Source organism: Periplaneta americana, chromosome 2 (genome assembly GCF_040183065.1).
Source record: "Periplaneta americana isolate PAMFEO1 chromosome 2, P.americana_PAMFEO1_priV1, whole genome shotgun sequence".
Lineage (NCBI taxonomy): Eukaryota > Metazoa > Arthropoda > Insecta > Blattodea > Blattidae > Periplaneta > Periplaneta americana.
Window position 1 is genome coordinate 144,068,047 of NC_091118.1, and position 27,504 is coordinate 144,095,550.

The 27,504-nt window shown below is 35.9% G+C and overlaps 1 protein-coding gene across 1 annotated transcript; it reads right to left on the reverse strand.

Annotated features, from left to right (window-relative positions):
- Nucleotides 1-6,924: 6,924 nt before the first annotated feature.
- Nucleotides 6,925-25,523, reverse strand: LOC138694637 (monocarboxylate transporter 14-like). The gene is made up of 6 exons (XM_069818561.1): nt 23,883-25,523; nt 21,395-21,521; nt 17,788-18,796; nt 13,341-13,651; nt 10,438-10,626; nt 6,925-7,308 (listed from the first exon to the last, which is right to left on the reverse strand). Exons 1-6 carry the CDS (start codon nt 23,982-23,984, stop codon nt 7,163-7,165), a joined length of 1,884 nt encoding a protein of 627 aa, XP_069674662.1. The 5' UTR covers nt 23,985-25,523; the 3' UTR covers nt 6,925-7,162.
- Nucleotides 25,524-27,504: the final 1,981 nt, after the last annotated feature.

A 27,504-nucleotide genomic window follows, 5' to 3' on the forward strand; every position in this document is an offset into this window, starting at 1 on the left:
GTGTTTTTTATGTTTTATGAAATGACTAATAATTAACTATGAAAAGAAATTGATATTATAAACGATATGCAAACTAAGTTTGAGATTCGAATGCTTAATTTTCCAACTGCACAAATTGCTATGCATGCAGACGATACAGCTATTATGCAACCCATCGCAACATTAATATAGTCCCCTAATAACCTTCAGGAAACCTTAAACTTATATGCCCTTGGCTTGAAAATTGGCGAATCGCATTGAACTACAACAAATGCGAAGCAATGATATTTACTTTGTGTCATACTGCTAATCCTCCAAGCATAAATCTTTCAACCAACGTGATACCACAGTCTAGTATATACAGTCACGAAGCTCGAGTTGTGAGGGTGCTAGGAACAATAGACTGTGACGGTACTATTTCGCATTGTCTGTAATGAGGCGATAGTAACGATCCTAGTGGTTAGCAACTATCTATGGATGCATATTTGCTACGTATTGAGCTTCGTGACTGTATATGCTAGACTGTGGTGATACCGTGGAAACCAAAGAATGAAGCTGTAAAGTATATTGGAATGGGCTTAGATCGCTGTCTATCATGGAAACATCATATCAACACAAACTTAAATTGGCCTACATAAGACCACTAAATTATATACTCTTCTCAACAAAAAATCATCCCTAAAATTGCATGCTACTTTACACATCTCTATTACGGCCTCTACTGCTTTACGCCTGTCCTGTCTGGGGAGGAGCTCCAATAAGTGAAATTAAACACATCCAGTCATTTCAAAATAAAGTTCTACGAATTTCGCTCAATCCTCCTTGATTTGTCCGTAACAGCCAACTACACAGAGAAACTGATATTGGCACAATCACACGGTTTATTCATTCACAAGCTAAGAAATTCTTTACTAACCTAGAAAATGTTCCAGACGCCACGCCGTCCACTACTATCTCGGAAAAAAATCCACATTTCCCGCCAGTATCAAGAGCCGTCTTCCAATGGACCTCATATTATAATAAAAATTTATCATCACACCAAGCTATTTAGGTATATAATTTATTAACAATTTTTTGTTCACTGAGGAGCCCAATCTAGGCTGTCCTCAATTCTATGTCATGTATTGTAAAACTGTTATGGTTTATTTAACGACGCTCGCAACTGCAGAGATTATAACAGCGTCACCGGTGTACCGGACTTTTGTCCCGCAGGAGTTCTTTTACATGCCAGTAAATCTACTGACATGAGCCTGTCCCATTTAAACACACTTATATGCCATCGACCTCGGCCGGGATCGAACCAGCAACCTCGAGCCCCACGTGTTGTATATTTTATATTTTATTTATAAGTGGTCTGTATAGCGCTAAATGCGCTGATCGATCAATAAATTATTTAAGAAAAAAGTTAGTTGTTTAACAGTGTTCTATTGCAATGTCCAATGTTTTTACAACAAATTTGTCTTGCATTGAAGTTTAAAAGAACTGCCATCTTTTTACTCCATTTAAAGGCAAAAACGTTTACGAGCTGTTATATTTCTAAATTTATATTGCAAATTATAGTGCAAATTTCAAGATTTTATAGAGAATATTTGCATGTATATTGCAAGCTTTATAAATGCATATGAATTCGGGCTCTAACAATAATAAAACTGATGAGAATCTACGTAATAACAAACCATTTCAATCCATTCGTGATCTGATCATTTCCGTGTAGAGAGGCATCACATACACGCACACTCACACACATACAAAAAAATTTGCTCACACTTTTAGGTTGAAACATACATAGATTCTATGGAACAAGCAAAGGAACTATAATAAATAATAATAAATAATAATAATAATCATAATAATAATAATAATAATAATAATAATCATAATAATAATAATAATAATAATAATAATAATAATAATAATAATAACGTAGGTAGAGCGGTGAAATGTAAATTCGTCCGAAACTGGCACACACATCGCATTTCGAAGGTGTGACATTTTAATCGAACGTATAAACTCGTCTGCCTAGCGTTTATTTCTTTACATTGGTAACATGTAAACTCGTTCGCCAAACGTTTATTTATTAACATTGGCAACATAGGAGCCATTTCAGAAATTACAGTCTTTTAGATGACTGTAATTATTGTAGCAGATTTTGAAATAGCTATACACTCTAAAATTAAGTTCGTGTGGCCACATACCGAATTCATAGGTTGTCGATTTCACATTTCACAAGCCTGGTGGCGAAATATTCAACGTCTTCGATTGTCTGTGGAATACAATAATAAGACTGATATAGGGAAATGGTTAGGGTATTGCTTTGGCCTTGGAACCTGAGACTGTGGGCGAGGGTTTTGGGGTTGAGCTATCATCAATACGACCAGAAGATGAAAGGCTAGTAAAATTTTCTGACTATTTGGTTGATAATTACATATCAGAAGATGCTACATTCCCTCCTTACATGTGGGCTAATTCCAATAGCGTTTGCCATGTGAATCTTTTCATGCAAATTTCAACAAGAATTTTAATACTGCTCATTCAACCATTTACGATTTTATCAAAGTTTTAAAATAATTTCAAACAGAAACGTACATCAAGCTACAAAGTATAAATTCACAGAGAATAATTAAACGAGCTACCAAGAATAAGCAACTGCGTATATGTAAAACCCTAGAAAATTATAAAGCAGGGAATTTGTCCATGGTATATTTTATTAAAATGACTTCTTATCATTTTAATCCAAGATAAGTGTGTCCAGTCGGCCTGGGTGGCGCAGATGGTTAAGATATCTGGCCTCTGTGCCCGAGGTTTTTTTTTTAATTTGTCCATGATAGATTTTGTTAAAAGTAGCCTACTTCTTTTCATGAGAAACATTTTTAACCATCCCACTTGCCAGTCCTAAGCCTGGATAAAATGGGAAGGAAAATGTTCTCTTTAGCATTCGGACGAGTTTACATTTCCATGAAACTGACATTAAGTAGATATGCGGACGAGTTTACACTTCCATGATACCGATATTTAGTAGGAATACGGACGAGTCTACATGTCAGATTATAGGTAATTATTTCCATTGAACGAATTTACAGTTTCCCGTTAGAGCCTTTGAATCAGAATATTGAGAGTGGCACATAGTATAAAGGAGTTTTATATTTATTTTGAAAAGCCACTCAAAACCTTGCGGCAAATGAGGTATTTAATATTTCGGAATATGTATGGTAAGACTTTCCTGTGTTAAATTTCAACGTACCTCGTTTACATGTTTCCACCTATTTATAGGTCATCTTCAGAACTGGTCGTTGTTGGTCTTGGCGCCACTTGTTTCCTGTGAGGATGTGTTCCTGTGGTATAGTGTAGAGTTAAAGAGTGTGTGTGTTTTGAAGCTGAGTTGTGTGTTGAGAATTTCGTTGGGGTGATACAGTGTTAAAAGTTGTGTAATCAAGATGTATTTAATATTTCTTTCATGCTCACAAACAAAAAATTTCTCTTCCCATTGCGAACGGAAGTTTCTTTCTTCACAATCGACACGGAATAACACGATTTCAATGCAGATATTGCGAAGGTACAAGCGCCAGTGATATCATCGTTCCTCTATCATGCAGGAGGTAGCGGAAGGGATATAGTGCTCAATGCTCGCTACTCACGTTTGCATCACAACCCACTAAATGGACACGGCTGGTCTAGAGCATCACTGACGTAGACTTGTGGATAACTTTTGTAGGTGATGTTCGCTTCTCAAACGCAAATTCAAATGAACGGTCTCAACAGTTATTTAAAAAAAAAAAATAATAAAAAAAAAAATAAACGCTTCACTATATCCATTCTCCAGTCTATATTACGTATGTAACGGACCTTAAGAGACGCAGGTATAAAACTGTTCTGGTAACAAATTATTGGTTTCGGTATAATCGTATATGAATAAGTTGTTTGAAGCAAGCATTCAACTACAAGTAACAAAATGAGCCAATCCGGCGAAATCGTACTTTTCCATCCATCCTTTGACATAGCGCATCAATCATTAAATCAAAAGTGCCAAGATTTCTGAAATAACGCATTCTGTTTACAACGGATTGATATTAATACGTTTCCAAATTGGGTCAGCAGAGTAAGTTTAATGTACTGCAATGACCCCACCGAGCAGAGACCATTTATCACCCCATTTTATTGATCACCTGAAGACGAAAATAAAGTCAATTTTCGAAACGTTGTGATTTCTGTTCTCATCTGCAGCAGTGGAAGACGTTCAATGTAAGCGTCTTCTATAGAATTCACCATTGCTTCCTACTCATTTAGATCAATAAACACACATTCTCGGAAATAACATTGTACCAGTCCAACAGCGGAGGATATCCTCGGCAATCTAAACACAAACGAAGGGTTCCAATAATATGGTGAAGAGAGATTTTTGGGTTTTTGTACTAGGCCATAAATGTGAAACATTGTCTCGCAACTATGCACTGGTTCTACAGATACATCATTTTATTTTTACTAACATTTTTAATATTAACTTGCCTATACCTCTGAATCAATGCCTTTTGCTACCCCCTTCCTCGACTGGAGTTCGATGATACTGGCGTAATGTACAAACAAATTACTTTACTAGGTATAGGAGGGAAGAAAAGTAGTTCATCCACTTACGTAAACTAGGAAATATTGGGCTTTTGAGTTTGATCATTTTCATTAGGCTTTTGTTTAATCAAAATACAGTACTGTATTAACAGTGAGTGTTTTTACTCACGAACTGAGCTGTCCATGTGGACGTATTCATTATACAGAGTATATTATACTGTCTACAGCACATTAACGTACAATATAGAGAATGAAGTTAAATTGAAAAATAATCATAAATTGGATATTTAAACACATTTTTTTTAAATGGTGGCTGTTCATTTCTATACAGACTTCAGTTCTAATGTGCATATTATCGCACTATATATTATTGTATTTAATTCCAATTACCAGTTTCGTTCTTCTCATGTTGAAATAATTCTGTACCTACTCTATAAAAGAGTACTTTACGTACTGTAAATTCAATCTTCACTTCTGCCCGATCCGAAAAGATAAAATTACTCAGACATACTATCTACTGTCCGTCCAAGTGGTTATGTCGTAGGGTCGTAGAAAGGGAGGAAATCACATGACAGTTAATTACTTAACGAGGCCTTTTTATTTAAGTTATTTTAAACAGTTGTATAATATTACGTAGACGTCCAATTCCTAACAGAAATTAATGTTCTCAGAAAAGAGCTAAGGCAGCCCAGCCACTAGCTGGCAAATAAAAGGTGGTGGGGGGAAACCGGGATACGACGTAGGCAAATGGACGACAGTACCTATGCGAAAATGATTCAATATTGAAAGCTCTTTCGTCACTGGAAAACGCGAACATATTTTTGGAACGTACTGTTTACCATAACCGTAAGGCTACTGTGACTGTATATGCTGTCTTGGATCTGTGTGGAGGACGGTTGAACTTCATTAGTAGAAGGGGTGGGAGTGAAGTACATTCAAAAACTCAGGTACAATAAAAATTAAAGTAAAAATAAAATGCTGTCCCTGTACTATCAAGAAGGAAACAAAAACGGAGCTGATGTATTGCATACATTTTTGGGGGATCGTGTTTTTTTAACAACCTTACCAATGTTGTTGGTAGGCCTTGTAATTTAAACTTATAACACAAATGCGACAAGTAAATAAATCAAATCAATTTTTATTTATTTGCTTAAAAGTAACGAACTATCAGTGTCGCGCACCACTATATGCTATGAGGAAATAACTAAATGTCTTATTATACCTGTACTCTTTCTAAATTAATTTAATTGGAGTGGAGATTTGTAAGAAAACAGGAGTTAAAATAGATAAGATGTAAGCGTGAAAACCATTTCTGACGACTTCCGGTTGTTGCTCAGAGCGCCACACATGGATTCATGGCTGAACACGAAAACATCCAGCTAGTAAAATACGTATTCAAGCATTAAACTATACCGGTATGCAATTTTTTACACTGATGCATGATTAATGTGTCACCTATAAACATTTTCTATATGCTATTTACCTACTTCTTTGAAGGCAAAACTAAACATTCTGTAAATTATTTTATTACAACATTTTCACAATCGTCGCGGAATAATAACAAATGAATAACACCTATCAACAAATAACAAACGGCGATCACACATTAAAATGTTAGCGTCCAAAAATAAACTATTTATTTAAATTAAAAATGATTAACAATAATTTATTTTTTTATTAAGATCGGGCAAAAATAATATGCAACACATGTATTAAGTGCATAACAAAATCTCGGAAATAGAGAAGACGAGACGAAGTCGAGTTTTCTCTAACTTTTCCTCGATTCTGTTATAATGAACTTACCCCACTTGCATCGCAATATACTGTCATTTCCCATAACTATGGTCCTGGAACACAACTATGGTCTACGATACAACCATTCAAATTTTGTACTCCATAACGTAGTACCTCGTTTATCTATATTTTTGCTGTACTGTAGTTTGAAATCAAGTCACTGCAGCTATCTACGAACGGTCTATATTACTTCTAAAATGTTCTTTGAATGGTTGTATCGTGGACAGTAGTTGTGTTCCAGGATCATAGTTATGGGAAATGACGGTACTATATCAAGTCCTGGAGAATAGCTCTTGCATGGATCTAACATATAAGTTCCCCAAGCCTTGTCTTACCAAATGATGGCGCTGATATATAGACCAGAAATGCTGATCTTTCTGAAATAATTACACGGAACAAATCCCCAAAAATCTGCACCGCGTTAAACACTGTGGAATTCTTGCAATATACTCCATCAACAATGTTATGATAGTTAATGGAACAGAGCTTAATATCTAATTCTAAATTTAAACTATTATTGACGATGATAACAATAAGGACAGCAGTGGTATTACGGCCGAAAAACGGAAAATAAACTTTTATAGTTTTATTGAAGATAGTATACAAATATCTGATAAATTAATGTAATTATGCATTTAGCAAAATTATATACTATGGTATGTTTTATGCTGTAGATTGAGAACGAAATCTGATGACAGTTCGTTTATATTACTGATGATGCTAATAGTGATGACGACAATGTTATTACAAACGACAAACACAAATATACACTTTTGTACTTTCATTGAAACAGTTACAGAAATACTGATGCAATTAAGAACGCTACAAACTATGGGATTTCCTTTGCTTTAGAATGAGACCAAAATCTGATGACAACAGGTTCCAAAATCCAAGGAAGGATACACATCATAAACTGTAGAGCATTGATAGTATTAATGCACATTGGATAGCTGTCCGTCACATCTCGGATCCAACCTGGAATACAACAAAATGCAAACATCATTCAACATCATCATCTTTCAAGGTTTGGACATCACTCCAGTTCCCTCCGCACTCTAAATAATGTGAACCAACAATAGGCTTTCACAAGTGGTAAGGTTCGTTGGCCATGTGATCATTATGGCGCTATACCACCGTACAAACCAACACAGGACAAACAGAAGATGAGCATGATCTGTTCGTAAGGGAGGGAAATAAGTTCCGTGTCGGAAATAGGAAACCGAGTCAGCTTATTTGGTACCAGCAGCGCCATCGCAAATGCAGACTGACTTTGCAAAATACTTCTTATCCGATGCCGGGCCTAAAGGCATTATTTCTTCCCCTAGGATTAGCTTTAACCTGTTTAGGATTATCAATATTCGTCTCGCCAAGAGAGATTTTTCCTGTCTCCGTGGTCCTCTCCCACGATTTCGAACGCTGCTTTCGACTTGTGTTTCCCTTTGGGATGCTCATAGATGAAGCGATAGTGGACACTTCTCACTGCCCTTATACACAAGTCTATAATCTTTTCGCTGTAAGAAAAATCCTAATGTAAACAATAGCACGTGACTGAAGTGAGGCTTCATTGGCCACTGTTTGGCGCCATAGATTCTCAGTACGTGTTCCCGCCTACTGTTGTACATTCTGTTTCATGTTAAACATTTCCCGTTATTCGTCAAGTACGGTAGGCCTAACCTCACTACTATGTATTCGTTTGCTTAGGAAACATTTACTTTATAATTATTGTAATTAAAACTTACTTAAATCATTATATACATTTCAGACTATTTGTTTTTCCCCGCTTTTGAGAGGGTTTCCACTCTTATGTTTAATAACCACACACACACCGAGGATGCAGAAACCATACTTCAGTACCACGTGCTTACGTGAACAACTACAAGCTCAAGTGACGCCAGCTTGTTACAAGAACAGACTACCTCGGTATTACTGTTGGTATTCATCCGCGTTAATAGTACATAACAAAATATAAAAGTAGCTCTTTTTACATAGCGCTTTACATATGGGTGAACGTATATGTTTCATCGTATTTAACAACTAGAATTCAATTTTTTATTTTCAAATAATACAAGATTATGGTTTCCAAATATGAACTATATTTTCCTGCGTCATGTGAGTGTTTCGACTGGGAGCCAATCACGGGTATGACAGCAGCGTGCTTGTGTTTACATTAGGATTTTTCTTACAGCGAAAACAGTATAGGTGAGGAGCATAGACCAGAGACTTGTCATTTTGACGTGTTACCAATTACTGTGCGGAGAGGCAATGTAGTCAACCAGAAGTACCCTGAATCCATACTATCTTTGTATTATACCATCTACAGTGAGAGTCACTGAGATTATTCCTATGGTAGAAGCATAAAAGTTATGACTCATTACTGGCGTACGATTTTTCGCTAGGTTTATAATGCTCAGTATTATTCAAAGATAATTTATGTCAGGCGTTGTCTAAGTTCCGATCGTGCGGAGACTGACGTCAAAGGTTCCGTATGGGAAGTGCCAGTTAATAGGTATGTCTCGCGCACTCTATTTACTCAACACAAGCTGCAAGCAAATCTAAATATGACTTCAACATTATGGCGATGGAATAGAATTAGATTTAAAAATCAAAATGCCATTTGCGAGACTTTTGTCTGTCACAATCAACGGGTCAAAAAATACAATGAAGAACATCAATCCTTTTCACAAAAAGGCGTGCAATACACAGCAGTGTTCAGAATGCAATTAGTGTTCGAAATGTCAGTATTCTAATCGAAACTTAGATACCTAGATAAAGTGAGACGCTATTGGATGTGATGTTGTCAGGTTTATATCCTGTTAAGATTGAATGGTACTCTTCTCTTAACACCATGAGAGGATTGTGGGGACGCTTTCAAAGCTTGCATTTATTATATAAGCAAGATAGACAAGATAGTTCTCCTTCATACAATATTCTTGACCTTCCAAGTTCTGTACCCCTCACATCCTTGTAAGTTACGACCACATTCCCATCAGTAACAATGCACCGAATCCAATGTGGTGCTTCCGGTGCCATGGATCGAATATATGCAAAGACGCTGCATAAGTAACATCATCTGTGCGGCGAGGGTGAGAACAGAAATTTTCCTTAACATGTGATGAATTTCTGCAGCAGCTAGAATTTTGCCACAATAGTGGAACATTTTACAAACTTAATATTTGGAGAATTCTCGTTTGAAATGCATATTTTAATCAATATTTTAGAATGATGAATAACTACTTATATGAGCTCACAAAGTTACAGATGAATTCACAATTACTCATTTTAACATGTGCATACGCGAAGCTATTATGAAGTCTTGATCATCGATAATATTCCAGTAGCACTTATTTTTCAAGAGTCGTAGTGTAATAGAATCTAAATCTTGCTATCTAAATATAACGATTTAGTATAATATATAGCAATCTAATGTAATGTAAATGAAGATAATTGTCATCTTTGGGAAAACTATTTCTTATTCTTCTTCTTCTTCTTCTTCTTCTTCTTCTTCTTCTTCGATACACAATTTTGAGAACAAGCTTTTTCGTTTAGTTTCATCCCTCTAACGCACGCAATAATGTTTGTTTGTGTTTGTTTGTTTATTTATTTATTTCGACTAACAGAGTTAAGGGTATAAAGTCTTCTCTTTCACTCAACCAGTATTAGAACAATAGCAAATATAAAAATGGCAGAAATAAAGGAACAATATAAATTAATAATAATAATAATAATAATAATAATAATAATAATAATAATAATAATAATAATAATAATAATAATAATATCCGTTGAGAGATTAATTCAATTTCTCAAAGAGAACTAAGAAACAAGATGGGTCTATTTTTCTACAGTACAAAACTTTAAAAAATAAAAAAGTAGTATTTTCTTCTATCGCAAATTTAACCGCGAAATTTTGTTGCCGGCCGAATGGCAGCACGCTAATTTATGGATGTGGAAATCAATGACTTTTCGATACTAAAATGAGAATCGAAAAGTCGTCATTATGAAACGACTGTCTAAAAAATGTATTCCACTACTATGTTTTGAAGATTACTTCCAAAATTGTCTTTTTATTTTATTTTATTTTTTTGTTATGGAATATCAACATACCAACGAATGGTCCAGCCACAAGAGAGATAATTCCAACCATGACCATGCTCAAGCCGTATGCGGCGGGGAATCTCTTCACATCATATTCAGCCATCACGAGGGGTATGGCGACGAGAATGAAGCTCCTGGCGAAACCGAGGAAACCGATAAGAACTGCCACGGCGGTGAAGTCTTCAAACGACACGAGCACTGAAACAGTTGTTTACGTTTACCACAGCATAATCATGAGTACATAAACAAACCAATAGCATGTAAAGTTACGTTTATGGTGATTTTATTTGGTTATTTAACAATGTAGTATCAACTACTAGGTTATAGCGCCGATGGAATTGGTGATAGCGAGATGTTATTTGCCGAGATGAGTTCCAGAATTCGTCACAGATTACCTGATCGAACACACGCCCGAACGCAGTTATGGATACAATTTAAGATTAAAAAAGAACTTACTTACGTACTCACTCACTCAATCATGGCTTTTAAGGTTCATTGCCGCCCTCACATAAGCCCGTCATCCTGAGCAAGATTCATCCAGTGATATCTCTAGTGCTAAATAATGTTCTCTATTGAAGTGAGGAATTATTACAGATTCATACTTCACGAGCAATGCCGTGGCAATATTTCTTCCGAAATTCAAGGGGGTGATGCTAGGATTGTACGATCTTTTTTTTAATTATCTTTTATTTAACGACGCCTATATCAGCCTATATCAGCGTCGCTGGTGTGCCGGGATTTTGTCCCGCAGGAGTTCTTTTACATGCCAGTAAATCTACTGACATGAACCCGTCGCAATTAAACTCACTTAAATGCCATTCACCTCGGCGAGGATCGAACCCGCAACTTAGAGCATAGAAAGCCAGCGTTATACCAACTACGCTATCGAGGGCGACTGTACGATCTTGCTAAGAGATAAAATTGTTCACCAAAACATCGAACTTCCAAAATATAAAATGGGGGATTACCATTTCGTACCTCATATTGATATTCTATAAATAGAGATATTGAAGACTAGTTGATCTTCTCCTTCCATGAAAGAGTTACATTTGCATTTCTATTCTGCTGCTACTTTTATGTCCAAAGAGTATGGTATTGAACCTCTCTATAAAATGAAACGATACTCAGTTGCAGCCAAAGCTAGGGTCTGCAGTTACTTTCTTCAGTTCAATTACCTATGTCATATACAGGGTGTTTAAAAAATACGAGGAATAATTTCAGGTATGTATTTCCCACATGTAGACAATCAAAATAGTTCATTACAACATGTGTCCGGAAATGCTTCATTTTCGAGTTATGGCCTTCACAACATTGAAATTCACCGGAATGTTTTTCTTTCCGCAGGTCGTTGTCATTACAGAAGAAGTCAAAATGTCCACCTCCTGCTTGAATACAGACCTCACATCGATGTCTCATTGACTCCAGGAGTATTGCGTATGTCCTCAGAACATGCCACAATTCGATTCCGAAGGGATTCCAAATCAGGCACCGGAGACGAATAAACCAATGATTTTAAATGGCCCCACAAGTAGAAATCGAGAGGGTTCAGATCAGGTGAGCGTGGAGGCCAAGCAATTGAGCCACCTCTACCTATCCATCGATCAGGAAACCTTCGATCCAAGTACCGGCGAGCCGTACGCCTGAAGTGTGCAGGAGCGCCATCATGCAAGAAGTGAATGTGTTGACGATTGATCAGTGGAGTGTCTTCTAAAACATGAGGTATGGTGTTTTCCAGGAAGTTTGTGTACGCCTGCCCCGTAAGTCTGTTTACAAGTACATGGGGTCCAACTAATCGATCACCAATGATACCGGCCCACATGTTGAGTAAGAACCGCACCTGGTGATGAGATGGAACAGTTGCACGTGGGTTTTCATACGCCCATACATGCTGATTGTGGAAATTTGTTATGCCATCTCGTGTCAACTGTGCTTCATCTGTAAATAATACTAAGGCAAGAAAGTTCGGATTTACACCACACTGCTGCAAGAACCACTGACAGAACCTAACTCGTGCAGGGTAATCTGCTGGTGACAGGGCCTGTACAGGTTGCAAATGATAAGGATACAATTGATACTCTTTCAACAGTCTCCAGACAGTCGTATGACTTGCAACGCTACCCTTCGTGTGCTGATAGAAGGAGTCATGTTCACAGCCTCCAGAATCTCCTCCTGTACTTCTGGAGTTGTAGATCTTGGTCGTCCCCTTCCCAAACCAGGAGAGTTCAATTTTCCATACTCGCACAGACGGTAATGGAGACGTACAAATGTCTTCCGATCTGGACATTGTCACTGTGGGTACCTCTCCTGGTACAAACGACGAGCCAGTGCAGCATTGCCGTCCGCCTTTCCGTACATGAAGTGTATCTCTGCCAGCTCTTGATTTGAATACATGTCGCACAGTCTAACGCCTACACAACACTGAATGTAACCTTCGCCTCGGAATGAACTGTCAGAGTGCCCTCTTAATGTCTCCTTTGACGGCAACGATCTGCGGAAAGAAAAACGTTCCTGTGAATTTGAGTGTTGTGAAGGCCATAATTCGGAAATAAAGCATTTCCGGACACATGTTGTAATGAACTATTTTGATTGTCTACATGTGGGAAATACATAGCTGAAATTATGCCCCGTATTTTTGAAACACTCTGTATATACAGATGTACAACATTTAATTATTATGCTTATCACCGAACACAAGTTAAATTTAACAATAATTGTGTATTACAGTATATTAAAACATTTTTTCAACTCGATCAAAACTCGATTAATCTATCGATTAATCGATTAAATAGTTTGATGGATCAACAGCACTTCAAAATAGGAATTAACGTGGTTAGTTTATTTCTGTCACTCGTTTCAGTTCTATCTCATACAACAAATATCACTTAATGAATTTTAATATTCAACCTACTCACCTATTCTGCCCAAAACGGAGGCGATTGCTCCTACAAGCATGAGAGTCCGGCTGGGAACTTTGGGACAAAACGCTCCTATGAGGGTTACAAAGAGTCGACCAGCGATGTCTGCAGCAGTCAGGACGGAGATGCACAGTGCACTGTCTGCTTTAGTGTAACCCAACGCCAGGACTAACACCGGGAACAATGTGGTGCTGGTGATCTCGCAGAAGAAACTCACGGACAGACCGACAGCAATGTTGACGTAGACTGGGTCCAAAAGAAGGCGAAGATCCAAAATCTCGACGATGGCAAGGCCAATCTTTACAAATCTAAATGGAAAGTGCATAAGTTTGTTGAAAATGTTTGCCTTTCATTAAACATAAGTCTATAGTTTTTCAGAATTTAAAGTAACAAGATATGTTACACTGCATTCGTCTTGTTTAATAAGTTATACTTATAACTTCCAAAGAGCACCCACTGGAAGCTAAGCTAGATGATATTTAATTCGGTTATGTCCGAAAAAATTTAAGATTGTCGCAGAAATAGAATATATTTCTCTTAGTATTAATATTTTTCTGGTAACTTGAATCTCATTTCATAAACATTCTCGCCATTTCATGAAGTAGTAGTAGTAGTAGTAGTAGTGGTAGTGGTAGTGGTAGTGGTAGTGGTAGTGGTAGTGGTGGTGGTGGTGGTGGTGGTGGTGGTGGTGGTGGTGGTGGTGGTGGTGGTGGTGGTGGTGGTGGTGGTGGTGGTGGTGGTGGTGGTAGTAGTAGTAGTAGTAGTAGTAGTAGTAGTAGTAGTAGTAGTAGTAGTGGTAGTAGTAGTAGTAGTAGTAGTAGTAGTAGTAGTAGTAGTAGTAGTAGTAGTAGTAGTAGTGGTAGTGGTAGTAGTAGTAGTAGTAGTAGTGGTAGTGGTAGTGGTAGTGGTAGTGGTAGTGGTAGTGGTAGTGGTAGTAGTGGTAGTGGTAGTGGTAGTGGTAGTGGTAGTAGTGGTAGTAGTGGTAGTGGTAGTGGTAGTGGTAGTAGTGGTAGTAGTGGTAGTAGTAGTAGTAGTAGTAGTAGTAGTAGTAGTAGTAGTAGTAGTAGTAGTAGTAGTTACAGTAGTAACAGTAATAGTACGAGTAATATTTGAGTATTAATAAGAGTAGTAATAATGGTAGTTTGTAGAAATAGTAATTGGATCGGTTTTTGATAAACACTTTAAGTGACGAATCACAAAGTTTTGGGAAAAAGAAATAAATAAAATTGTTTAAAAGAAATGTTGGAGTTAAGAATTGGAATATTTGAAATGGGAAATGTTGGTAAAAACATAACTAATATTTCTGTATGCAAAAGAATATTTCTTAAATAGAATATAATTCAATGTTCATGTTTGAAAATGTTTGACTTATGGGGTTTCTTAAAATATGGTACAGATTAAAAAAACAATCTCTCTATTTCTTGAATTAATTGAAAATTCTGTTGAAAAATAATACGAATTTGATTCTCAAAAATCAGTATTTAGAAGCTGACTTCATAATTTTTGCTTCATGTGAACAAATTTTGCTCTAACCTGTATGAAATATCACTAAGGACAAAAATAAGAAAGTTGTGCATGAAATAATCGATTACAATAATACGTTACACAAAAGACAACAGCATTATCCTAATAAATCCAAAACTCAGACACAAAATAATTAATTTACCAAACACAGCGGCTTTGTCTATAGCCTTGTTCATTCTGTGTCAGCCTTTTCACTGTCTTATGGGCCTTCTCCACGAAATCTAATTTTCAAACGCACATGTCACAACAGAAATACCGTTGGACTTGTGGTATTTTTCTACAAAATGGTATTCTATGGAAGCTCAAAGACTGAGATGGCTAGGACATGTAAACAGGATGCCTGAAACACGCATTCCTATTAAAATGTTAAAGGGTAGACTATAACAGGAGGAGAAAGGGTAGACCAAAGTTAAGGTGGATGGATGGGGTATCCAAAGATCTTGAAATTATGGGAGTGAGAGGTTGGACTAACATGGTAAAGGACAGAGTAAGATGGAAGGCTGTTGTTAAGGAGGCCAAAATCCACCCCGGTTTGCAGCGCTAACTGATGATGATGATGATGATGATGATGATGATGATGATGATGATGATGATGATGATGATGATGATGATGATGATGATGATGATGGTATTCTATGGTTCTATAGAGAACAGGAATTAGCAACAAACTCAATTTTGTTAAAATTTGACTTATGGGGTTTCCAAAAAAACTGATTCAATTGTAGCAACAGTAATAGTAGTAATAGTAACAGTAGTAACAATAATAGTAGCGACAGTAATACTAAAATTAGTAATAGTATTAATAAGAATAGTAATAAGAGAATAGCAACTTGATATTAGTTACAGTAATAATAATAATAGCATTGGTAATAGTACTAACATTAATATTAGTAGTAATAGTAATAGTGGTAGCGGTAGTAGTAGTAGTAGTAGTAGTAGTAGTAGTAGTAGTAGTAGTAGTAGTAGTAGTAGTAGTAGTAGTAGTAGTATATGAAAAGTCATAGATAAATAAGCACATGAGAAGTTTTTGTAGTTCTCTTCATCCTATGATGTTGCAGAAAGAGCCAACGTTTCCGAAATATGTCGGACCCGTTACAAAGAGCTTTCTTCCAGCCCTGTCTCTCTCTAGGGATGGACCCGAAATTTGGTCTAGAAATGTTCGATGTATGCACTTATGAGTTTATGACACTATGAAAAAATATCTCGCACCATATTGAACAATGACGAAGTGAAGAGAAGCGACTAGAAGTATTTGAAATGTGGATATGGAGAAGGATGGAGCGTGTGAAATGGACAGAATAAGAAACGAAGCTGTGTTGGAAACAGTGGATGAAGAAAAAATTGTGCTGAAACTGATCAGAAAGAGAGAAAGGAATTGACTGGGTCCCTGATTGAGAAGAAACTGCCTTCTGAAGGATGCACTGGAAGGAATGGTGAACGAGAGAAGAGTTCGGGGCAGAAGAAGACATCAGATGATGGACAACATTAAGATATATGGATCGTAATTTGCGTAGACAAAGAGGAAGGCAGAAAATAGGAAAGACTGGAGAATGCTGGGTTTACAGTGAAAGACCTGGTCTCTGGCAGAACACTATGAATGAATGAATGAATTGAACATCGTGAAAAAATCAAACCTTACAACTAAAACAACATACTATTTGCATTACACGTATACGTACATTACATTACATGCACATGTATAGGCCTACAACTGGCAAAACTCTACTGTAGGAGGTCACTAAACCTTACCGCTGTACTGGATGCGGAGTCTGGAATTTCTCTCCATTAATCTGAGCCACTGTCGCTACTGATTGACAAGTCATCTGACGCATCATTGCTATCAGTACGCGCTACTATTGGCTGACAATTAGGAAGGAGGAGGTGAATAGTACATTGTGTCACTCTTTAAGATTGACGCATGCACAGACCAACGGAGTTTTGTAAGTTGTTCCCCCTTTTTTTTTTATAATAACATACACATGCACTGCATAACGTACATATACATACATCGGTGACTTGGGAGAAGACGTGCGCGGAGTGAGGAGAAAGGGTGATTAATAGATAACGTTACGACAATAGTGCAATACTTGTACTACTAGTAAGCGAAAATAATGTTTCCACTTACTAGTAGTTCAAGTATTTCTCCTCACTCCGCACTCGTCTTCTCCTGAATCATCGACTATACATACATACATACATACATACATACATACATACATACATACATACATACACACATACACACATACACACAGCCACCGGCGTGGCTCAGTCGGTTAAGGCGCTTGCCTGCCGGTCTGAAGTTGCGTTCGGGCGCGGGTTCGCTCCCCGCTTGGGCTGATTACCTGGTTGGGTTTTTTCCGAGGTTTTCCCCAACCGTAATGTGAATGCAAGGTAATCTCTGGCGAATCCTCGGCTTCATCTCGCCAAACATCATCTCGCTATCACCATTCTCATCGACGCTAAATAACCTAGTAGTTGATACAGCGTCGTTAAATAAACAACTAAAATAAAAATACATACACACCGTACCATAACAAACACACATACATACATACATACATACACACCGTACCATAACAAACACACATACATACATACATACATACATACATACATACATACATACATACATACATACATACATACACACCGTACCATAACAAACACACATACATACATACATACATACATACATACATACACACCGTACCATAACACACATACATACACACCGTACCATAACACACATACATACACACCGTACCATAATACACATACATACATACATACATACATACATACATACATACATACATACATACATACATACATACATACATACATACATACATACATACACACCGTACCATAACACACATACATACATGCGTTCTTCATTCTTTACTGGCTTACTCACATGTTTGATGTTCTTGAATTATCCTCATCAGGAATTTGGAATTGATCTTGGCCTCTCCTTTTGGAAGCACTTGTCCAACTTCTGAGACTCGAAACTGAGTTGCGAGTCACAATTCTGTGACTCTGAGAGTAACTCACTTTCACTTTATCGACGATTAACAAATGTTGCTCTGTAGAATCCTCTTCATATTGGTACTCATTCTTGTCAAGGTGAGACTCGTCTGTTATTACTCTGGATGTACTTCCTCCACTATAATTTCCTGTTAACGTGATATTAAGATCTTCAGTTGCACTGACGGGATTGTTAGTTGTGTTGTCTACATTTAATGATGCAGATAATTCTTTGTGTATATCTGACCTAGAAACAGTCTGGGTTGATTCATTTGTGATGTAGCCATCAGTGTTCTTCATTGAATTTTGGTATATTTGCTCAGATTTTACGGAGTTATTCTGATGAATGTCTTTACTTCCCCACAGCTTCTCTGAATCCATATTCTCATCTTCATTTTTTTTAATTTCTCTTATGTCTGTGTCTTGTAACTTCTGTTTGAAATTTTCAGAATTCTCTGAACCGCATTCTGGCATCTCCTTCATGTTCAAGATCGATACTCTCCTTCGCTTCATATGTTTTTCTACAGGCTGAAGAAGCACTGCACTCAATAATGAATGAAGACCAATTGCCGATATGATAAGTTGTGTTCCTGTGAAACCATATTCTTTCAGAAGTCTCTCAAAACCCAATGGTATTACCATGCTGAGTACGCCAATGGTCACCTGTGTTGCACCCATCACGAAAGTTCTCCGACGAACAAAATAACGGTTGAAGCTTGTGATTGAAGCCGGAACTATAAAACCCAATCCAATGCCCTGCAACGCGCCGTAAGCGGCAATAAGTACGAAAGTAGATCTGGCGAACGCTGATATAAATCCGCCCAGAAAGAATAAACCGGCTCCAACTATTCCAACTTGTCGACAGGTGTATTTCGTTAACACATAGTTTGTCAGGACACCTGGAAAAAATATCATAGTCATTATATTAATGCTGGATATTTAGGCGAACAGCTACAATGTTGGCTCTTTACTTAGGACACCAGAGTTCAAGTATGGGCTATTCGAAATGAAATTATTGGTTGACAAATGGTTTACAAAGTGGAAGAGAGCTTGTTACTTTTCTTCATATTATTCACAGATCACGTTATTAGAAAACTTATCCTCTTCGTTCAAACATGTAAAATGATTTGTTTTCTTTTTTGTAAACATAATTTGCACAGTATACAGTGAAGAGTTATTAATGGTAAATTATATGAATGAAAAAGAAAAAGTAGAATATCTTTTAGCGAATAACTCTTCCTTTACTGTAACATATTATTCCTAGACATATAAGGCAAACTCCCCTATTTCGCAATAGTAAGGTTTTCTGTCTATAGTTATACCCAAAAATATTTGAAAAACATTTCCTTCATGCAGCAGTTAATCACTAGACATAATTGTATTGATTGGTATAAAATTTTTATTTTTAAGTGTATCTCAACAGGGAAAATACTCCATCTAAAACATGACATCATATGTTTGCGTTTCAGGAACTCGTGTAACTTCGCAGTACTACTCGTGTAATTTCGCAGTAATACTGGTGCAATTTTCAAAAATACTCTTTTCAGCTCAAAACATGTTTTAATTTAATCTAAACACCAGTACATATTTACACACATGAACTGAACACACATTAACAAACTAGGCAATATATATAGAAGAACTGGTCTTCAATTATTAACGTTAATAACAGGAAAAGGATTGCATATTAATTGTATTTTAATAAATTTATCTAACACATATCTGCATTAAACATTATGCTAAAGATAGAAAGAACATTATGACAACTATTTAAGCCTAATCCGAATCCGTTTCCGCTGGCAAGACAATTGTGTTTTCTCCTTTCTCTGCCATTGTTTGAAGGTGGACAGGCTTTGCTCCTTTCAGGGACACAATTTTGTTAGGTTTGGTAACCAATGAAAACCCTGTTTCATCTAAATTCCAAATGAGATTAGGCTTGGTAATCAGTTCTGCTATCTCATACACACTTCCTAGCACATCACAAAAATCGTTCAAATTCGAGCGAGTTGAGGCTGCTGCTCTATGGTAGGACAAATTTTCTGGCTATCGCATACATAGCCCATAGCGCTTCTTAAAGGAAGTTCGAATCTTCGTGCCACTCGAACTGCTCTGCAGGCAACTAGCGGAAACTAGTTAAGAAATTGAGTACCGGCAAAAGCATATTACGAACAAACTATATTAGATAAAACAACAAGCAAGGGTTCAAATTAATCATAAGAATGTGGAGAATTCATTAATCATAGTGTGATAATTACAGTTCTGAATATCTCGACGATATACTGTCCAGAAACACAACATCGATATAAAAAATGAAACTCAAAACATAAGATTATTTAGGACCAAATTAAAGAAGTACCTATCTCACGCCTTCTATTCTGTAGGTGAATTCATGACATTCAATAACACTTCATGAAATTGATACTAAAACTATGTGTTGTACTAGTACACTTTATTGTATATATTTAATCTAGACTGTGACTATAATTAAGACTTTATAATAGTATTAAGTTTTTTGACTTGTTCCATATTCTAGCTGTAAAGCAATGTATGAATACCATGGAATGTTAATAAATACAGTACAATACAATACAATACAATACAATACAATGCACTACAATACAACACTGCAAATTCACTCACGCTATCTCAGCAAACACACGCCTACTAAAGCAGATAGTTGTGTAACTTTCGCCAGAATGCGTTGCAATAGGATCTTCCTGCATGAAACTTCCCCGACAGGTTCTGGCATTTATCCGTGTTTTTTGTAAGCTCAAACGAGCACGGACAACTCCACAATTAATTAATATACGACATACTGCGAAATTAGACGTACTGCGAAATTAGCCCAGTTTGCCTTACTGAGTGACCTGCAACTGTTTTCAAATGTTTGGAGAAGGGAGGTAGTTATTCGTGCCGTGATTCACCTGGAGTGTGTTTTGCTGTCATATCTGTAGGAATACTGTAACCTTGATGTCGCTGGTGTAAAAAGTTAGCGGCCTTCACTTTCACATGGATTATAATTCGCGTATCCCACAGCTGACCTTTAGAATAGCAGAACTGAATAAAATGTATTCAAAGTCATAACACAAATCACGTGAAGTTAAAATTGACCTTTACTGTGTATCATAGCGAACAAAAATACGTAGATACAATTCAAACTCGACTTAAAAAAAGACTACTTAACATGCAAAAGCGAATTATGTTGCCTACAAATCAATTACGTAAATTCATAATTAATTTAAATTTAATTTTGCCAGGACCTGTGCATAATTTCGTACAGACCAGGACTACGTGTTACTGGCCTACTGAAACATTTTTTATAGTAGGCGCTTGTAAATTCATAAAAAGAATAGTACTTAGCTATAGGCCTACAACTTTTGCCTTTTCAACATTAAGTAAATCTTTAATTTTATACAATTTTCGGAATCAGACAAGTAAGGTCCTTGAGATACATGGCGTGTTTGTAGTAACGACATAAGAACACATGGCTTACTCACCAAGGAGAAAGGAGCAGGCAGAATTCACACTGGAGATAAGAGTAAGCGTTCGAGTCCCTTCTCCAAGAGATTCAAGAACACTGTCAATTAGCAGTCCGAAGCAGGCAAATGGACCGATGGTAACAGTCTGAAAGCAAATCACACAGTCCCTTCAAGATAAGGAATATACAGTTATTCATTTGTTTTAATGGGCCCATATGAATTTAATATCGAAATGAGTGATTCTATTATGTTCAATCCAATTTTAATTGATCTGAATGAAGAGGGAGGGGGAGAGAAACGGTGAATTGTTCAATGGTTGAGCTGTTTAGACTTTTACCATTGCTAATTTTCAAAATTTTAGCACAACGTTTCGAAGAATGGATCTCTCTTCGAAACGCTGTGCTACGATTTTGAAAATTAGCAATGGCAAAAGTCCAAAGAGCTCAACCATTGACCAATTTTAATTGCAAATTTTTTAAAACTACATTTGTGACTAACCTTACAAGCACGAAATACCCTTGATATCTCTCTTCCTTCTACGCCATGTGGATTCTTTCCCCATTTATTAAGCGTTGACACATAATGAGTGGTCATATTATCTTAAGCAGTGAAAATATTGACATTAAGGGCAACAGTAACAAACGTTTAACGAGAAAGGAACCGATACTGTGGAGAACGCTTTAATAGAGTTGAATTAAGCGTTTCTGTATCTGTTGTCCATATTGTCTCAATCTGTGTCTTCATTGCAGTAATAGTAATAATTGTGGTAGTTGTAGATTCAATTGTAGTAGTTTTATTTGTAATAGTTGCTGTATTTACAGTAACAGGCGCTTCAATAATAAAACAGACGTCCGATAGTAGTGTAATATTATAGTAGTTATTAAATTAGTTCTATCTGTATAATTAAATGCAGTAGTAGTTTTTCAAGTAAATGTAGCAATAGTAGCAGTTTTCGAAGTACTTGTAGTAGTACAGTTTTAATTTTAAGTAAATATAGAATTAGTTTTCTGAATAAATGTAGTAATAATTTTAAATAAATTCAGAAGTAATTTTTGAAGCAAATGTAGTAGTAGCAGCAGCAGCAGTAGCAGCAGCAGTAGTAGTAGTAGTAGCTTTCGAAGTAAGTGTAGTATTATTTTAAGTAAATTCAATGTTAGTTTCTGAAGTAAATAAGCTATAGTAGTTTTTAAGTAAATGTAGCAGTAGTTTTGAAGTAAATTAGTAGTTTTTAATAAAAGTAATAGTAGTTTTTTAGTTAACTGTAGTAGGTCTACTAGTTTGAATGTAAATGTAGTTTCTTTTTAAGTAAAGTAGTAGTAGTATATATAGTAGTATTTATTTAACCTGGTAGAGATAAGGCCATTAGGCCTTCTCTTCCCCTCTACCAGGAGAAGTAGTAAAAAATGTTATGTTTTATTTAACTGCACAGGTTATATCAGCGTCGCCGGATGTGCAGGAATTTTGTCCCGCAGGAGTTCTTTTACATGCCAGTAAATCTACTGACATGAGCCTGTCGCATTTAAGCACACTTAAATGCCATCGACCTGGCCCGGGATTGAACCCGCAACCTCGGGCATAGAAGGCCAGCGCTATACCAACTCGCCAACCAGGTCAACGAGAAGTAGTAACAGTTACAGTAAATGTAATAATAGTTTAAGTAATTGTAGTAGTAGCTTTTGAAGTAATTACAGTAGTTGAAGTAACTGTAGTAACTGACTCTTCATTATGTGTAGCAACAGACGTCTCGGCAATTTATTGCAGTAGTTGTTACAGTAGTCGTACTTGTAGATGTAATGTCTTCCACTGAGTTGTTTTTTATTATTATTTATTATTATTATTAGTCTATTATTTGTTATTGTGTACATTTTATACAATTGTCAGTTTTGGTTTAATTATGTGAATCCTACTTGTAATCTAATACTAATATGTATTCTAATGTGTTTGTTTTTACTTTTACTGTGTACATTTTTTATTGAATTATCGGCTTCTGTTTTTGTGTGATTCGTATTTGATTCTAACAACATTAATATGTATTCCACTATGTTTATTTTTTTATTTTATGAGGTAAATTTTTTGTAACTACCTCTTTTGATCTCATTATGTATCTAAATCGTATCAGTATGTAATTACTTAAATCCGATCCAGTTGTATGTTCAAGTATGTTTGCTTACATCCTTAATCCTGGTCGAGTGTAAAAGAAGGCCTTACGGCCTTAACTCTACCAGGTTAAATAAAGCTATTATTATTATTATTATTATTATTATTATTATTATTATTATTATTATTATATTATTATTATTATTATTATTATTATTATTATTATTAATTGTAGCAGTAGTGGTATACAGTAAATATTTAGTATTGCTATAATAGTAGTAGCAGTAGTTGCAGTAATTAGAATAGTGATTTTACAGTGATATTTTGCTATTTGTTGTGGTAGTTTTCGTAGTGTAACAACGGTGTCAGTTTCGTAATAGTACTATAACATCACCACCGTCATACTTACATACATTATAGCAACCGCGAGTGCAATCATCCATCCCCAGCCACCTTCCGGAGCCTCTGTTTCATAGTTAATATCTTGTTTAATATTGTTTTTCCGTTCCATTTGTTATATATTTACGTAATAGATGTACCTCAAGTGTTCTATCCTAACTTAAAATAAAAATATTTCCAACTTAAAAAATTAACGATTACGTAAATGAATAAATTCTCCTCAAATGAAGAAAAATACCAGCACTGCATAGAGTCTGTAGCACTATGGCAAGCGCGTAAATTTGTTTCCAAAGTCTTTTGTTCTTTTGTTTACTCTCGATTTCCTTATCTTGAATGCACTGCATTACAAATAATCACTGAACATGAAATATTGTTACGTCCTCTTTTATCTAGCAAGAAATGAATAAAAAAATAAAAATCTTCAGTATTGTACAAACATTAATTGAAGAGTAGCATTATTTCACAAATAAAGATCGGTACAGAGAGAAAATGCTGTAAGAAATATTGCATCAAAACATGGAAATACTTCTTTTTCAAAAACTTGGCACCTTCTTAGTAAAATCATGCACATTCTTTGCATCGAGTTCTCTTTATTTCTTCAAATTAGAGTGTAGCATAAATTGTGAATGCATGTGGGCCACTCATTGTATTGGGCAGAAAATGGACTGCAGATTTTTTCTGTGCACCTCTCATTCAGGGAATAGCTGCTTCTTTTTCTTCCTCTACTCAATATAGAAAAACTGTATATAAGGCTGCGGTCACATTGGAGGCATGCTTGGGCAAATAAAATGCAAGCGCCCGCTTGGCCAAGCGTGCTTGAAGACGTGCGCTGGACGTGTGGACACACTGGGTGTAAGCACTTCCAGTCTAGGGTGGACTTTATTTTTCCTAATAGTACTTCATTCAATACTGGGAAGCAAGAGGAATAGTTACTTCATTACTACATTACATTACATTACTTCATTACATTAAGGACATAGATATGCACGTGCCCAAGAGACGGATGCAGGTATCAGATAGACTATAGCTATACTGGTACAGAAAATATTTCGAAATTGCTTAAAGAATGCAAAGACTTTACCAGGAGCGGATATTAACTCAGATCATGTCCTGCTGATAGACAAAATAGATATTCGCCTGAAGAAGATAAGAAGACAGACGACGAAATTGAACATGGGAAAACTGAAGAACGAAGAGGAAAGAGGAAAGAAGAAAATTGGTTTCAAGAGAAAGCCACTGCATTGGAGTCCACACCTGAGAATAGTAAAGAGTACGGGAGTCATCTAGAAAGCTGTATACAGATAACAGAAGAAGAAACAATTGGATATAAAGAAGATGTGATAATTAAAAAACTTTGAGTCACTGGAAAAATGTTGGAGAAGATGAACACAGAAGAAGGTAGAAGAAACTACAGGAAACTAAACAATGAACTAAGAAGAGAACAAAGAAAGACTGAATGAAAAAGAAATGCAAATAAACAGAGGATCGTGAGAGAAAAAGAAGATATTATGATTTGATGAGTGAGATAATGATTGCAAGAATATCATACACGACAAAAATGAAACAAGGAGAAAATTTATCCAAACTAAAACTAGAGCAAGTCAGAATTTATATAAAACTAAACGGAAAAATATAGAGTGAAGAAGAAAGAATGGATTAATCAGAAATTATTAATGCTGGAAGAAAATTTTTAGAATGAATGATGTTAGAAAATGAAAAAAATGCTAAGAATTTCAATAATTATAAATCTACTCTGTTAATATGTAAAGACTCTGAAAGATTAATTCAATCTGAGACATCTAAAGTCTGAGACAGATGGAGAGAGAATTTTATTAATGTTTTAAAGCAAATCAAATTGAATATGCTAACCAGACAACACAACTACTAAATTAAAGCAAGTCTTCGGTTTTAGAAGTAGAAGTCTGTCAAATAATAAACAAGTTAAAAACAAATAAAGCACCTGGACCTATCAATATCTCGCTAGAATTAATTAAGTTTGGTGAAAGAACATTAAAGCAGCAACTCTGCATACTAATTAAAGGAATTTGGAAAGAAGAAAAATTTCACATCAATGGAGAGAATGATTGATATATCCCATTAATAAGAAAGATGATAAATTAATGTGTTGAAATTAAAGACCCATCAATGTTTTCAATATAGCCTATAAAATCTTTGCTATATTATTAAATAAATGCTTATCGACATAGGCTAATACAGGACAAATTTGAAGACTATCAAATGGGCTTTCATGAGAATAGATTATTATTATTATTATTATTATTATTATTATTATTATTATTATTATTATCCTTCTATTAATCAAATTAAAGATCTGTGAATAGTAAACAAATATATTGTCCAAGTCCACTTTGTATTCATTATTATTATTATTATTATTATTATTATTATTATTATTATTATTATTATTATTATCATTATCATGACACATTACATTACATTATATACATACATACATACATACATACAAATGTTAAATGTTATGTTTTATTTAATGACGCTCGCAACTGCCGAGGTTATATCAGCGTCGTCGATGTGCCGGAATTTTGTCCCGCAGGAGTTCTTTTATATGCCAGTAAATTACTGACATGAGCCTGTCGCATTTAAGCACACTTAAATTCCATCGATCTAGCCCGGGATCGAACCCGCAACCTCGGGCATAGAAGGCCAGCGCTATACCAACTGCGCCAACCAGGTCGTTTACATACATACATACATACATACATACATACATACATACATACATACATACATACATACATACGCTACATGCATCCTGCAATAACTCCTATGTGCAAAATATAAAAATTTTCAGTAGAAAGAAAAAAACACATTTATTCATCCTATGGCAGCCGTACATAGGAGACTGTGAATTCTTACATTTTCGAAACAAAGAAATATAATTACATATAGGAGATTTTATTGATTGCTGCATCATTATTTAAGTTATTTAATAGAGAAAAAATCTGAAAATCGATAAATATGTCACATAGGAGTTATTGCAGGAACAGCGATGATACATTCTTTATTGGTTTACTCACACTGATTTATCTTCGGGAATCTGGAATTGGTCTTCACGTCTTCTCTTAGAAGTCTTCCAACGTTTGAGGCTCGAAACTGAGTTGCTGTTTCCTACCCGTGAGTGCTCCGAGACTGCGAGTGTGTGATTATGAGCATAATTAATTTTCAATGTATCGTCACTTAACGTATCATGGCCTAGAGAATCATCTTGCCTTCTATAGGCCTACTCATCTTTATCAGGACAAATTTCGTCTTTTACGGTGAATGTGGATGCATTTCTTTCACTATCATTTACTGTTGAGATGGCGTTAATATCTTCTGTTGAACTAAAGAAATTGTGAGTCGTTTTGTCAAAATTAAACGATGCAGGCAATTGTGTTTGTATATCTGAAGTAGTGGCATTCTCAATTAACTCATTTCTAATGTAGCCATCAGTATTTTTAGATGAATTTTGGTCTATTTCACCACATTCTACGCAGGAATTCTGGAGGACGCCTTCAACCATCTTCACCTTCATTGAATTCAAATTCACATTTGGAATTTCTCAAATTTCTACCATTTCTGCGTTATGCAACTTCCGCTCACAATCAACA

What these genes read in the sequence shown, in the direction of transcription:
- LOC138694637 (XM_069818561.1), bottom strand. Translation starts at nt 23,984, where the DNA reads ATGGAACGGAAAAACAATATTAAACAAGATATTAACTATGAAACAGAG. An exon ending in TCGCGGTTGCTATAATGTAT is followed by an intron (nt 21,522 to 23,882) that starts GTAAGTATGACG and finishes ATTTGCTTTCAG; the next exon opens with ACTGTTACCATCGGTCCATT. An exon ending in AATTCAAGAACATCAAACAT is followed by an intron (nt 13,652 to 17,787) that starts GTGAGTAAGCCA and finishes CTTTCCATTTAG; the next exon opens with ATTTGTAAAGATTGGCCTTG.